The sequence below is a fragment of the Cololabis saira genome, chromosome 15 (assembly GCF_033807715.1).
Source record: "Cololabis saira isolate AMF1-May2022 chromosome 15, fColSai1.1, whole genome shotgun sequence".
In the NCBI taxonomy this organism is placed as follows: Eukaryota; Metazoa; Chordata; class Actinopteri; order Beloniformes; family Belonidae; genus Cololabis; species Cololabis saira.
In genome coordinates, this window is record NC_084601.1 from 310814 (window position 1) to 326267 (window position 15454).

The window sequence follows — 15454 nt, forward strand, 5'->3', positions numbered from 1 at the left end:
AAATATTGCACTCCAAGAATAATGTACCCACGTTAACTTTATAGTTGAGCTATTGTTCTGAAACCCATTGGACGCCTTTCACTTTCCTTATTAACGTACGGCTGTTGCTAGGCAGACTTCGTACTACAAATGTATCTTTTTTGTAACTGGGCAGACCAGGAAACGTCGTCCAATGAGAACACTCGCTTTCAAAAAAATGATTCCGCTCGACTAATGGGAATTTACCCGCCTTTGGTTACCGGGGAGATCTCTAAGAGCTGACCAATCAGAGGAGACCTTGGCTTTGTAGTCAGGCAGACATAACGAAGTCGTCCAATCACAAAAAAAACTGAAAGGGGATTTTTGCCGTTTCTTGATTCAGGTACTTAATTTTTCTTTTTTTTAAATAAATACTAAAATATGATTTACCCGGATAGTCGTATATTAAAAAGAGAATTGATTTACCATTATTACGAATTATTTTGAAATTAAAAATGGTGCGTTAAAAGTCAGTTGGAGAGTAATGCTAGTGGATAGCACGCAGCGGAGCTAGCTGGCTATCCTGTAACAGTTTCCTCCAGATAGTCGAGCAAATGTCATTTAGACTCTTTCATTCCGTTTCTCTTCTCGGGATCTGTTTTGTTCATTTCATGTACATCACACACGCGTGTTAAATTCGACCATAGTTCGTGTCGTCTACAGGAGTGCGCACTCAATATCGCCCGCTAGCCAGTTAGCTTGGCACTAACGTGTTGAGCTGTGTCAGTGTGTGCGCTTGCGTGTCGTGTAAAGCCTGAATTAAGGCTGATTTATGGTTCCGCATTACACCGACGCAGAGCCTACGCCGTAGGCTCTGCGTCGGTGTAACGCGGAACCATAAATCAGCGTTAAGAAATGGCAGCCACATGGCCGTCGGCGCTGCTGCTGTAAACACGGCGGTCGGACCAGACCTGGCGTGGTCGGAACCGGGTCGATCACGTTTTTTCACATTACACTATGTGCAGTACTGGAGATGAGGGGGGATGAAATAAAAACGGTCCAAATCATCCCCCCTGTAAAACTGCCATCCCCCCTTTCCATCCCGTATGTCATTTCATCAATGAATGTGGTTTTACTGCTATTTCAACATTTAGAGTCATCACCAGAAAAATGTGATAATTTTCACCTGTTTCAGGTACATTTTCACTTGAAATAAGTAGGAAAATCTCCCAGTGGGACAAGATTTATCTTCTCATTACAAGCAAAAAAATCTTGTTCCACTGGCAGATTTTTCTACTTATTTCAAGTGAAAATCTACTTGAAACAGGTGAAAATTGTTGTTTTTTCCAGTGATGAGTCTTGTTTTAAGTTCAATGAGATTTTTTTACTAACATGAGACATTTTAACTAGAAATAAGACAAATATTCTTGTTAGGATTTTGCGTTTATGCAGTGATCCATTTTACTTATCTTGTGAAGGACAGAATCATATTGATAAGTTCAGAAAATTGTTTTCTATTGTTGTGTTTTGATGTAAGCCCAGTGGATATTTAAAGCTTACAGAAGGCTGCATTTAACTGCTGCTATGTCATTCCTGCAGTATTTCTGCAGGTGTTTTGGTCAGTGCTATTATTTGTAATATATTATATTATTTGTAATCAGCACAAATTATCTGTCCCCATATGATAAAATCCACCAACCCACCTGATTTTTTTTTTTACAACTCGAGTACTGACCATGTGATGTAAGATGAAGTAACTGCTGAGATGCTGCTGGTCTGCAGACTCGCCCCTGGGCGTGACAGCAGCCTCACAAATACTCACTATGATATATAATGTACTAGCAATGGCTTCCCCTACGTAAGAGCGGACATCCCTCAACCACAATAACACAGTATTGCCATGTATCTAACGATAGTTCTTGTTTTTGATTGAACATGAGTTTGTAATTTTTGCTCATTATGGCTAATGTGACCTGGTCGGTGCATTGTTTCTTTCTATTCAGAATCAAAATCAGAATCATGTTTATTGGCCAAGTTTGAACATGCCAGACACGGAATTTGACTGCGGTTATTTCGCTCACTGTACAGTAAATGACAGCTCTTATTAACATATATACAATATACCGGTATGTTTTTTCTGTTGCCCTTACAACTGATGCTCTGAGTTAAAACCTCTTTTAAATCTTTACATCCATAGCCCTAGCGGATAGATTCAGAAATCCACCTTTGTAGGTCAAAAGATTTTCTGTTTTGATTAGACTGATCTCCAGTACTGCAATTGAACATATCTAAAATATAGAATCAGAATCAGGTTTATTGGGCAAGTCAGGTCAAACAAGACAGGGAATTTGACTCCGGTTATTTTCGCTCACTGTACAGTAAATAGAAAAATAACAGCTCTTATTAACACATGTAAACAATTGGAAAAATAAGTGAAAGGTGCAGCAGTATGACATGGTTATTGAAAGGTGCATTGTAACAGCATATGATTGTGGTTATTCTTATTATTGCACATTTTTCATCATCTTCGTCAGAGCAACAGTTTGGGGGAGAAACTGTCTCTGAGTCTGGAGGTTTTGGCGTACAGAGCTCTGTAGCGGCGTCCAGAGGGGAGGAGGTTAAACAGACTGTCCTGGGGGTGAGGGGTCTGCAGAGATGCTACCTGCCCGTTTCCTGCTCCTGTTATATAAAATGTACTAGCAATGGCTTCCCCTACGTAGGAGCAAACCTCCCTCAACCACAATAACACACAAAGGGACACACTAATGCACATGATTGCCATGTATCTAACCATAGTTTTCGTTTTTGATTGAACATGAGTTTGTCAGTTTTGCTCAGAAACCCCCCTTTGTAGATCCAAAGATTTGCTGTTTTGATCAGACTGATCTCCAGTACTGCAATTGAACATTTGAAGTTTGACATCTTTTTTTTTTTTGTTGCAACATCCAATGATTTTCACTGAGAAAGCATATCATTCAAAAGTAAATGAGATTTTTTTATTTTATTTAACAATTACCCAGTTTTTCTTCTCCATATTTCCCATCCCAACGTTGTGATGGTCTTTCTTACTGAACTGAGTTTTTGCTGACGTGTGAGGTTTCCTTTGACTGTCCCCAGATGGTTCTCAGCCCGGGTTAGTGGTCCAGATGTCCGAGGACCAGAGCCACGAGCAGGCTGACGCCTCCCAGCGAGGTGACAGCAGCCTGGAGGCCGGGGAGGGCGACACTGAGCCCAGCATGCTGCTGCAGAAACTCAAGAACAACATCTCGTAAGTTTCTGCCTTGAAGTATGTGCCAGTACTGATCGTGAGATGGGGCAGCTGAGTAATTGAAGGGGATTAAAAGATCACAAACAATATAAAGGGACATTTTCATTTTGATCTTTATTGTATTTTCTTGCAGTAAGAATGTTCAGGCCAAAGTGGATCAGATATTGGTAAGGACCTCGCTTTAAATTTTAAAGACTAATTTGATGAAACCTGCAAGATCTGCAGAGATATGTATATTACACTTCCCCTCAATGCAAATGTTTGATCTGCTCTGTTCTGACTTGACAGCAAGACGTTCAACGTTTCTCTGACAACGACAAGCTTTACTTGTACCTTCAACTGCCATCTGGACCCAGTTCTGGAGAAAAGAGGTTAGAGATTTTCATATTAAACACAAACATGTTAAAGATTTAAAGCAAAACCAAGGACTTGATCTTAACTCGAATTGAGTTGAATATTTTTAGGAAGTGCCCTGTAGCTCCTGTGGTTTCTTGTCTCAACAAAAACCAGCAACAACTTGGTATCGTCTTTACAGCACTTTGTCATTTATGAACAACAAAGCTTTATGGTGGTAATAAGAAAAACTGGCTCATAGAGCTGCAGTGGACATCATGGCAGAGGCAGCTAATGGCCCTTTTCCACTAGTATCTACTCAGCTCGCTTCTACCCGCCACGCCCCCGTCTTGCGCTTTTCCACTACGGGCCAAGGCGGGCTGAGCCGCGCCAAGCAGATACTTTCTCTGTAACCATTCTGGCGAGGCTCTAACGGGGCTGAGCCAGGACTATTTCTGACGTCACCACCCTCCGCGCCACTGATTGGTCGGGGGTGGGGCCGTCATCACCCTCCACGCCACTGATTGGTCGGGGGGGCGGGGCCGTCAGACGTTTGAATCAGGAAGTGGGAGTCAGCGCGAGAGCAACTGGCGGCTTGCGGTGATTTTATTATAAAGCGCAAACGTCTGTTTCATGATCCAACTCTGAGGTGCAGATGTTCATAAACCTGGTGGCTGACGAGAGAATTAAAAAAGGGATGTAGACGGGCTGTTTTACTCTCAGCGGTTCGCAGCTCCAGCTGATTTCTGATCAGCGCCGACATGAACAAAGGTGTTGCGCAATCGAGTATGTCACAGCAGCTTCACCCCAAACCCCCACTTCTCACCTGGAGGGGGGGGGGCAAACGAGAACAAAGCGGGTAGAGGCGTGACGAGCCGTCCCGAGCCGTGCCGCCCTGAGCAGATACTAGTGGAAAAGTGCCATAAGAGACCCAAAAAACAGTAACAGAAGAAAAGGAAGAGAACACAAGCTTTACAGAGCAATATCCAAACAAGAGTAAATCTTAAAAAATATCATAAAAGTGACTTCAGCTTTATGCTTATATGCACCATCTGAGCTAAAAATGATAGAACTACAGTGTGTCTGCGTGTGTGTCTGTGTGTATAACCTAGGTGAATTGTAGTATGCTTGTGTGTGCGGGGAGGGGGGCAGGGCATTAATAAGTTTTATGTTTATTTGTTTTTTGTTAAGCACTTTGTGTTGCATTATTTGTATGAGAAGTGCTATATAAATAAAGTTTGATTTGATTTGATTTGTGTCGCTTTAATATAGAGTAACTCTTTTTTTGTACAGATTCTGTGTTTGACTTTGTTTTTTGATTAAGTTTATCTTTGTTTACACATGGTGCACAGTGGCAATGATTCCAGTTCCTTCAACACAGCCGACCAGCTTCACACCTGTAACTGGATTCGCAGTCACCTGGAGGAGCATTCAGACACCTGTCTCCCCAAACAGGACGTTTATGAGACATACAAGTGAGGAAATGCACAATGTACTTTTAAACAGTCAAATCATAATTCAGTTAAAAGTAAAAAAGTCGGCCGCTGGCTGGCACAGTGGTTAAAGCAAGCGACCCATGCTGAGGCTTATTTAAAAGGTAATCAGGGGGAACATTTCAGAATCAGAATCAAAAAAGGGTTTATTGCCAAGTTTGTTAACACACACAAGGAATTTGTTGTGGTGATTGGTGCAATACAATACAAATATAAAACAAATATAGAGATAAAATAAAATGTATAAACAGAAATGTACAAATGAGGTTTTTAAATTGCCGGATATGAGTCTGAGAAAGCACAATAACTTTCTCACTGTCACCTTCTTCTTCTGCAGGAGATACTGTGAGAACCTGCAGCATCGTCCTCTAAGTGCTGCCAACTTTGGAAAGATCATCAGAGACATTTTTCCCAATATTAAAGCAAGACGACTTGGAGGCAGAGGACAGTCCAAATATCCTTTTAGCTGCTGGTCAGAGAGAAAGACCATGCATTGTCTCAGGGAAGTCAGAGCCGGTCGTCTGCTGCTTTACTAGTTTTCTAGCTTCACTTGATGTCTTTTACTGTTTCCACTTATAAAGTCTCAGTAAAGCAGCACTTAATATTCATTTTAAGTTTGTCACTTTACAGAAACATGTATCATTAACCATCCAGCCAAATTCACAAAATCTGTCGACCGAGCATTCAGTCACTCCTAGTTTGTGTCAATGGGAACATAGCCCCTCTAACCAGTGCAGTGGAGATTTGGTTCTTTACTAAATGTATCCACTCTTTGTTTACTCAATAAGTACGCTATGTGCACACACACAGTCCCGTCACAATCAGGGTACAAGATCATTAACTTGTTCTTTCAATCGTTAGCCGATCCAGTATCTGCAGTACCATGTTTTTTGACTTTGTCCTCGACAAAATGAATCAAACTTTTCTTTATCATTGTGATCAGGGTAAGGGTAAGGGTAAGGTAAGGGGTTTCTGAACCGTGTGACCGCTCGGGGCCTCGCGCCCCAAGAGCCTCGCGCTATGGGCCATTTTTCTTTTACTTTATAAATATCAACAGTCACGTTCCATTACAGACCTAAATGTGTACTAGTCTGTGCATATTAATAAATATATGTGCAATGATGTGCTTGCTGAGTGATGTCGCTGCGCAGCTGCGTGTCTGTTGTTCAATACAACTGATCAGACCAAGCGCAGACACAAGCTGCTCTGATCCAGATGGGGGGAGTGTGGAACAAACTGTCACACAATGTCGAGAGACAGAATCAGGAAATTTCCATTAGGGAATGAAAAAAGAAAAAAACTAAAGAAAATGGAAGAGTTTAATGCCTCTCTGAAAGACTCGTTTAATAAATTTGTTACAAAAATCACCGATCCGACCGGGTCTCAAGCAGCTGCGGGACCCCGCGTCGAGGCAAGCCCAGATGATGATGGGGCAGGGGAAGGTATCCAGTATTTTGCTAATTGGAAAGTTAAAATTGCGCATATAGACACCTGGGGCCTCATGTACAAAGACTTGCGTGGATTTCCTACTGAAACATGGCGTACGCTTAAATCCAGAAAACGTCCTACGCACAAAAAAATCCAGATGTATGAAACTGCGTAGGCATGAATCCAAGCACATTTCCTTTGTACATCCCAATCAACGTGGAATTGAGCGCGCATGTAGGAGTACCAGACTCCTCCCTGTCCACGCCTCCATTTAAATATGCAAATGTATTTAAATAGGCCCTCGAGGGCCGGTTTCCCTGTTTAATTGCACCATGATACAAGGAGCTGTGTCATCAACAGAACTATCCAGACTTTGATGACAAGCTGGTGACGATCATTAATTAGAATCAGGTGAGTTAAAGCAGTGAAACATCTAAAACATGCAGGACACCGGTCCTTCTGGGATTCAGTTTGACACCTGTGACATATTTTTTTATTCTTTTTTAATATTCTTCATTTCATTCAAAAAAATAAAATAATTCAATACAAATACAAATGTTCTTAACTCGTGAATGAAAAGCCAGCAGAAAGAAGAAGAATCTTATCTGACCTGCCCCTTTTTCCAAGAAATAACTTCACAAATAACAAATTAATCATATAATCTGTAAATTAATGGAATGAAAATGCTTCCTGTTAACGTACACATATTCATCCAGTGATGGTGCTTTTATAGCAATGTGTGTGCAGTCGATAGCTCCGATTACATTAGGAAAACCGGCTAAATATTCTTTCTCTTCTTACTGCGCCATTTGCGATATTTTCTAACACTGCCAAAGCTGCCATTGTTGTTAACGGTATTTCTGCACCACTTTGCGCATGGTTTTATATCCACTCGTGTAATTGCAAACAGTTGAATGTGTTAATGTGATGTTACACATCACTCTGAGGGCTAATTGTTTTCACATTATTAACAGTTTCCCAGAATCACCACTAAGTGTCGCCAACGGACCAATAGCTGTGGAAACGTGCGTACGCCAGCCATGAAGTTGGCGTCGGGCACCGTACATTTCCACGGTCATTTCACTCTTGATTCATCTGAACGTTTGCGTGGAAAAGGGCGTACGCCATGTTTTTGTGCGTACGCACCCTTTGTACATGAGGCCCCTGATCCGACCCGAAAAACCCAAAAATTTTGCGCGCGTGAGTCCCCCCCGGCCATTTCGCACAAGGCCTCGCAAATCTCCCAGACGGCTCTGATTGTGATAAATATAGAACGGTTAGCTGGCTAGTAGTCAGATGTACAACTAACAACAGAAGTTTGTGAATTTATTGCTGGTTACTGCTGCTTCCATGCTGAATTCCTTAACATGCTTGGCTGATACATACTGTTACAGCGGCATCAGGAGGAAGACTGTCCTCAATATGCCACTGCTGCCCAACCTGGACCTGAAGAATGACCCGGTACTCACACTACAACTGTACTCTAGTAAACTGTGTACCACTAGTAATATTACAGCAAATACTCTTGATGCCAACTGTTACGACTCAAACCACAGCTAATAATATTACTCTGGTAACAAGAAGTTTTTAGTGTGTCCTATTAATCATTGTATTGCTTATATACACGAGCACTAAAAAAGTGTTGGATGTTTGAAACGTGCCTTGGGCTGATGGTGCTATTCTGACTTGGTCATACTGTGGAGGAAATTTCCCTAAAGACTACAGCCATCACGTTTGTGTATAAATAAAAAAACAACAAATAACATTTTATTTTAATATACTGATCTATAATTTACAAATGTTAAAAATTGTTAAGACAGAGTAACTGATGAAAAGGATAGAAGAAACAGATTTCACATTTCTTTTGTGGTGTGAAGTTTAAGTGTGGAGTAATTTGTGCAGTATCGTATATTTTCACACCCTTAATGTGTGTGATTTAACCTCTGCTTCTATTCTTTCCTCCATGTCTCCAGGCAGAGCTGACCGAGCTGGTCCAGACCTACAATCAAGAAGTAACAGAGGCAGCGTGCGAGTTGATCTGCGATTGGGCGCAGAAAATCCTGAAGCGTTCGTTTGACACAGTAGTGGAGATCGCTCGCTACCTGATCCAAGAGCACATCGTCAACCCGCGCTGCAGCCAGGCCGAGCTGGTGACATCTGCAGCGCTCGCAGGTCTGCCAGTGGTTTTTGCATGCATGTAAATGTATTTTCTCATTTTTGTTGTCTCCCAAGGAGCAGTTGACCTTGTAGGAACAGTAATCTTCATGAGAACAAAACCTGGTCCTCTCATATCTATGAATGTGTCTTTCTGTTACTCTGGCAAAGAATACTGAGCTGGCCTTTTTTTTAAGACATATTTTATACTTTTTGTACAAGCTTGGAATATTTTTGAAAGGATTTTTTCACTTTTGTTAATCTGAAAAAATTGATATTGCAGACTTGACCCATATTTAAATGTTAGATTATTTTACAGGATGAGCAAAAAGAAATGAACTGTAGTAGAGATACAGATGATGTTGCTGGAAAAGAGGAATCAGACCTGCTGTTATGTGCTGTTTGTCTGCAGGTGGTCCAGCTAAAACCCACAAAGTCATCAAGAAAACCCCTGTGACCTCTAAAGGGGAGGGTGATGGAGCTGCAGATCAAAAGGTTGGTTGTTTTCGCCAAGCACTCAGTTAATTTTGTTATCAATTTGCCCTATTGCTCACTGTTTCCTGTGTGTCGTTCTGCAGAAGGAACAGGGAGACATGTCATCGTCCACACTGAAGCTTTCGTCTGGGGACAAATCTGCTGGATCAACCAAAGCCTCCTCAGCAGATCCTCCTCCTCCTCCTTCCTCTTCTGCTACGTCTTCCTTGTCTTTGCGTACACCTGTGAGTCACTACTATTACCGTATTTTCGCGACCATATGGCGCACTGTGTGGAAAGGTATAAAGGCTCAGTTTTGTGTGTCATTTTTGGTTTTAAAACACACATACGGCGCACCGACCCAAAAGGCGCCGTCTACGGAGACGGAGCTGCACACACACGCGTTGCAAAACACACACGCACTAAAAATACAGCAGAAGCAAAACTTAGTTTGATATTTTATTTCACTTTTCACATCAATCAAACCCTTCAAAGGTTCATATTCTGTTTCTGCATTAAAGAATTTAAAAAAACCACCGGCCGGGACCGGAGCAGCCCACATGGACTGGTAGCAGGGGCTCCCGGGGAAAGAGCACCGGCATTTCAGCCGGATCTGCCCCGGGGAAAGCGGCGATCGGACCCGCAAACCCACGGCAGGTGCGATCGGTTCCCGACATGCAAAACACACGCGCGCTGCAGAACACTCACACACAAGTGTGCTTATTTAAATAGAGCGGAGCAAAACTTAGTTTGATTGTATTTTATTTCACTTTACACATCAAGCAAATCCTTAAAAGTCTTCATCATCTGTTTCGCATTAAACAGCTCAGTGGATGGTCTCATTCAGCTTCACCCGCCCCCTTCTCTTTTTACCTTCTCATGGTGGCCGACCTGACCTTACCGTAATTCAGGTAATAGACACGGCGCACCGTTTCTTAAGGCGCCCGGCACATTTAAAAAAAAAAAAAAAAAAAGTTGCGCCTTATGGTCGCGAAAATACGGTACTTAGGGGTGTAACAATATATCGTGCCTCGAAATTTCGCGATACAAAAATGTCACGATACGTGTCGTGGAGGTGACAAACTGTATCTGATATTGGGTTTTTAATATTAATCTATTGTGTTAACTAGTAACACGCATCCGACCGCGCCTCGACCCGCGGACCAAAATCTTCCTCCGCTCAGAAGAAACCATGACCGTTTTGGTCCCGATCACGGAACTCTTGCAGGGTTTTGAGCTCTGAACTTTTACTTATGTAAGGCTGGGGTAGAGTTAAGCCTTACTATATTAAATCAAACCTTTTTGGGGTTGTGAGTAGGATAAACACGGGGACAACTTCTGCTGAGTTCCAGTGTACTTTAATGTCCCTCAACAGTGTAGGATTTTAGAACATCAACACAGCACCTAGTGCCGTACTGTGGCGTATCACTCCGCCCAATCTAAAACAGACTAATCACTACAGATAAACTGACTAGTGTCATTATAGTCCCTGATTTACATCAGAATATAAAGAATATATTTATAAAATAATGAACCCTGAATTACCAAAATAACCTTAACAAAAATAAATCTCCTATTACACTTATAAGGTGAGCATGAATCAATCTGTTTTATGATGTAAAATTGTATGTATTTATTTACTTTTATTTATTTATTTAATTTTAGTTGTTAAATTTCTGGAGAAGAAAAAAGTCAAATCATACATGAGAGAAACTATTCAGTTTGTGGCAAAATATTTGTACTTGTATGAAACTGAAGATGCATAATGCAAACCTGACATTTACTTTTAGTTCAGTTTGTGGAAAATGGTTGGCCTGGCTTTCTCTTTAAAACTTAAACAGTTATAAAGCATTACAAACTGTAACAATAGGGCAAATGCACAGCATTGTTTTGTATTTTGTGTCTTTCAAATAAAAGACAATTTTTTCCAGTCATATGTTCCTCATTCAAGGTTGTTAAAAAAATATTGCTATAATAAGGTATCGTATCGTGACCTTAATATCGTGTATCGTGAGATTAGTGTATCGTTACACCGCTACTATTACTAGTGAATTTAATTTCTTTTTCAGGCGGCTGAGGTGCTGCAGTTGAGGTAGCTATAGTGATGCAAACAGATCTATACAGATTTATAACTTAAATCTGTAAGTTATACTTGACGGCTTTAGGTCGTGATAAAGGCCAAACGGATGAGTGTGGTCAGGGGTTTACTGATGAAATATTGAAATATTGTGTAACACCTCTCATTAGGTTGTTTTGTGTGTGAGCTCAGAACTTGATTACAAGTGTAGTGTGCATAGTACATTGATCTGACAGCACTGAAGTCATGTACCGCATTTTCCACACCATAAGGCGCACGTATTATAAATGGCCAATTTTAAAACCCTCTTCATATATAAAGCGCACCGCATTATACGGTTGAGTTACGTATCTACCTGATGGATGCGCTACAGGAAATACAGGGAAAAAAAACAAGAAGTACCGTAAGTCAAACTTTATTAACAAAATGAAAACAAGCTTTCTGAAAACTTTGTTCACTCCCAAAAGAAACGCAGAGGGGAATTTTTCCAGTTCATTCCCCATCCCTGAATCCCTGGATATCTTCTTCTTCTGTGTGGGAATGGAACAGCTGGGCCAGTGCGACGGTCCCGGCTCCGTCTCCTCACACATCCATTATGCAAGTCAGCGTCGCTGCTTGTCTTGAATGTTCGTGGCCATTCCTGCCTTTGTGAAACTGTCGTTTTTATTGCAGTTACTTCGGCAACACCAACTACAGTACCCAAAATCCCCCTGACTACAGTTACAGAAAACCGTAATGATGATATATATGGCGCAATGCCAGTTTTTGAGAAAATCAAAGGCTTTTGAGTGCGCTTATAGTGCGGAAAATACGGTAGTCTGAACTCAGAGTTGTTCAAAAAGATGTTGCTGGTTACGGATTATCATATTTAAAGATTTGCAACTTTTATGGTTCCATTTATTAGCAAATTGAATATTAAATAAAAGAGTAAATTGACATGTTTGACTTGTTACAGCTAGTAATGAACAGATCAATAACAGGAATCTTCATGTTTGGCACATCTGCAGGGGAAAGCATCAATGAAGCAGTTACCCAGACTGCTCCCTCGCAGCTCCATCCCTGATAAGACTCTCTCAGTCCGCTCCTCTCCACCCTCGCTGGCTCCCAAAGACGCCTCGGGTGTTGGGGGGGCGTCTGGACACGGAGGCCCTGCTGCTGCTGCTGCTGCCACCAGCAGTGGGGGGGTGAAGGTCATCACCATGGCGCTGCCCCAGCACCAGGGGGGACCTGTTCCTGTCATGATCCTTCCTCCAGGCTGTCTGTCCTACGAAACGGAAAAGGTGCCTGCCCCGTCTCCTCTCCCCCTGCAGCAGCAGCAGCAGCACGGTCCGGCACCCTCCACCTCCGTGGTCCAGAAGGGGCGAGGGAGCGCCACCAAACGGCCCCTGGAAGGAGCGGGGTCAGGCAGCAGTGCTGTTGGCGGATCTGCTACCTCCACTGACAACACTCTTCCAGTAAAACGGAAACGTGGACGACCGAGAAAGCCTCGTCCAGAGGACTCTCTTCCTGCTCCTGTCGTCGGTCTTCCTCCTCCGCCACCCCCACCTCCTTCCTTCCCGGCTCCAATCATCACCTCCGTGAGCAACAGTGTCATCCAGAAGGCTTCCTCCTCCTCCTCGTCCCCGTCCCACCCTCAGCCGGTGCTGGTGCTGCAGGAGCAAACGGGGCTGGTTCTGAGTCAGATGCCGGCGGTGACGGACGCAGGACGTCGGATATTGGACCACCAGGGGCTGGTGGTTCAGTGCCAACCCGCCGTGCCGGCGGAGTTGGAGCGGCAGAGCAGACCCGTGTTGGTCTTCCAGAGCCAGGGAACCCCCGGCTGGGACACGTCTCTGTCCGGACGGACCCCCATGGTGGAAGTGATCCAGAAAGCTCCCAGACCGAGCAGTAACAACAACGGCACCGCTCCCCCACCAGCAGCCAAGTTCCTCCCCCCTCGTCTCCCCCTGCCCACCCTGCACGAGGAGCGGGAGGTGGAAGTCACCCCACCTCCTCCGCCCACCTCCACCTGCTCTGCTGCCCCGTCCTCCTCCTCCGTCACCTACTCCATGGTGGTGACACTGGAGGAGGAAAGACCAGAGACCAGCGCAGCTTCAAAAAGAGAGTGACCGTAGCTTCCTCCCTTCACCTGGTCTTTTTTAAATCACCCCCTTTACTTCACCTGCTAAATACACCACCCTTTTACCTTATTCCCTCTTTACTGGTGGAAATCCCAGATTGGCAGAGGCAGCAAGCCAATCAAACAGGATAAATGAAGCCTAATTATTGACACATCCTCCCATCAGCGCAAATGCACCTCTGAACTGACTGAACGCTGTTAAAAATCTGCAATTGTTTGACTGCATGTGTGTCTGTGTCACTAGTGGTTGGAACCAGAACCACTCCTCTTGCATTCTTCGCTTCCCTGCCCCTTTCTTACCAATCTTCCTTTCTTGGCTTCTTATATCCTCACTTTAAAAACCTTCTGTGCTGAGGTTTGGTCGTCGAATGAGAAAAAGAGGGAGGAAGTTGAAAAAGGCGAGATGTTGAGTGGATAGAGTGTTGATATTAGCAGGACCTTCGGGTCAGAGCCTTGGAAAGTCCTCTGCTAAATGAACAGTTGTGGAGTGGAGAGTCAAGTCTGATTCACTGAGGATGTTTAAACATTCACTTGGTGAGTGCAATAGAAAGTTTGGCTCTGCTCTCCTTTTTATCTTACTGTTAAAAACAGATTTGTATTTTTATCTGTCTTGGTTTTGTGGAAGATTTGGATGTGTGTATAAGAGAGAAACAAATTGAATTATTATCAAATACACTTAACGCCTCAAGTCATATCTGTTTCCAGATTTCTACCGCCTGATTGGCAAAGCTCTAAAAGAAAAAAAAAAACACATGTGATTCTCAGAACGAGTTACGTCAGAAATCCATTCTGAATTAAAAACTTGGTTTACTGAAAATCTCAAACCTTTAGTTTAGATTAGCAGGGAAACTGCTAAACTGCAGGAAACTGCAAACTCACCTCTGTCCAGATTTGACACATCTGTACACCAGCCATCCTCACATATGAACTCATTTGATTGTTAAAACTTTTTATATGTATAAGTCATTATGTCAGTTTCTGTTTATAATAATATTAATATTTTATTTTCTAGATCTAATCGGAAATCAGTTAAATCCGGGTCTAAACTTTAAAATATTTTAGAAATCTAACCCAATCGAACATTTTATGTAGATGGTACAAATACAACAAAATGTTAACATGTGATATTTAGCTTCAATGATCCCAATCTTTTCCTCACTTTTTGAGCTTTCTCAAGGACAAGGATCCACATTAATGAACATATGAAATCAGCAGAGTCTTGCTGGGATGTAAATAAATGATGAAATATGTGCTCATCTTGTTGTAGCCAACAAGATAAACCTGCACACACACACCGGCACACACAGGAGTGGAGGAAGATTAGATGCTTCTGCTCACAAACTCAGTGCAAAGCACAAAGATTCCCTCCACACAGCCCTCAGGGCTGATGCAGTACACACAATATTACGGGGGGTATATGCAAAGAATTAACTTAACAAACAAAAACAAACTGAAAGTACAAACGTATGCCAAGTCAGCATATGGAAGTTATTATTTTGGTAGAAATTTTATTTTCTTACTGTTCAAATTTTGTGAATCCACTTTTCTTTTCCACTGAGTGTGACGCTTGACGGCAGAGTTAAAACAATAATGGAACGAGTGGTTTTGAATGGCGGTCAGACGTGGGCACAGACGAGAACATGTGCGTTTTAGACTGTTGCAGACGTCACAACTTCAGGTCATGTAGACTAATGTTTAGTCATGAATTTAAGAGCAGCCTCTTCTTCATCACTGGTGCTACTCACGTCGAGGCTTTAGACACCGATGTCTGTCCACGCCGTCTCCGTCGTTCCATCCCACACTTGTATAAAGACCCTGTTTTACAAATCTTGTGATTTTAGGTGTGTGTGTGTGTGTGTGTGTGTGTGTGTGTGTGTGTGTGTGTGTGTGTGTGTGTGTGTGTGTGTGTGTGTGTGTGTGTGTGTGTGTGTGTGTGTGTGTGTGTGTGTGTGTGTGTGTGTGTGTGTGTGTGTGTGTGTGTGTGTGTGTGTGTGTGTGTGTGTGTGTGTGTGTGTGTGTGTGTGTCTTTTTTTCTCCTTATCCTGTGAAAATGAGAGTTTCAGGTCAGTTTAAAGGGACCCTTAAATTTCCAGACTGTTAAAATTCAAGTGCACGTCTGTTACGTGGTGGGGAAACGGCTTGATTAAAAC

The 15454-nt window shown here is 42.7% G+C and overlaps 1 protein-coding gene across 2 annotated transcripts; it reads left to right on the forward strand.

The window, feature by feature from the left end:
- Positions 1–334: 334 nt before the first annotated feature.
- Positions 335–14145, forward strand: rfx5 (regulatory factor X, 5). 2 transcript variants are annotated; one of them, XM_061741687.1, is made up of 12 exons: positions 335–361; positions 2926–2939; positions 3076–3226; positions 3360–3393; positions 3515–3597; positions 4912–5034; positions 5390–5506; positions 7863–7941; positions 8454–8652; positions 9047–9129; positions 9213–9353; positions 12193–14145. In XM_061741687.1, exons 3-12 carry the CDS (start codon positions 3105–3107, stop codon positions 13291–13293), a joined length of 2082 nt encoding a protein of 693 aa, XP_061597671.1. In that variant the 5' UTR covers positions 335–361; positions 2926–2939; positions 3076–3104; the 3' UTR covers positions 13294–14145. The 2 variants fall into 2 exon arrangements, with proteins under 2 accessions (XP_061597671.1, XP_061597672.1); XM_061741688.1 differs by lacking the exon at positions 2926–2939.
- Positions 14146–15454: the final 1309 nt, after the last annotated feature.

Coding starts and splice junctions, on each gene's coding strand:
- rfx5 (XM_061741687.1), top strand. CDS start 3,105: ATGTCCGAGGACCAGAGCCACGAGCAGGCTGACGCCTCCCAGCGAGGT. Junction 3,394..3,514: donor CCAAAGTGGATCAGATATTG/GTAAGGACCTCG, acceptor CTGACTTGACAG/CAAGACGTTCAACGTTTCTC. Junction 9,130..9,212: donor ATGGAGCTGCAGATCAAAAG/GTTGGTTGTTTT, acceptor GTCGTTCTGCAG/AAGGAACAGGGAGACATGTC.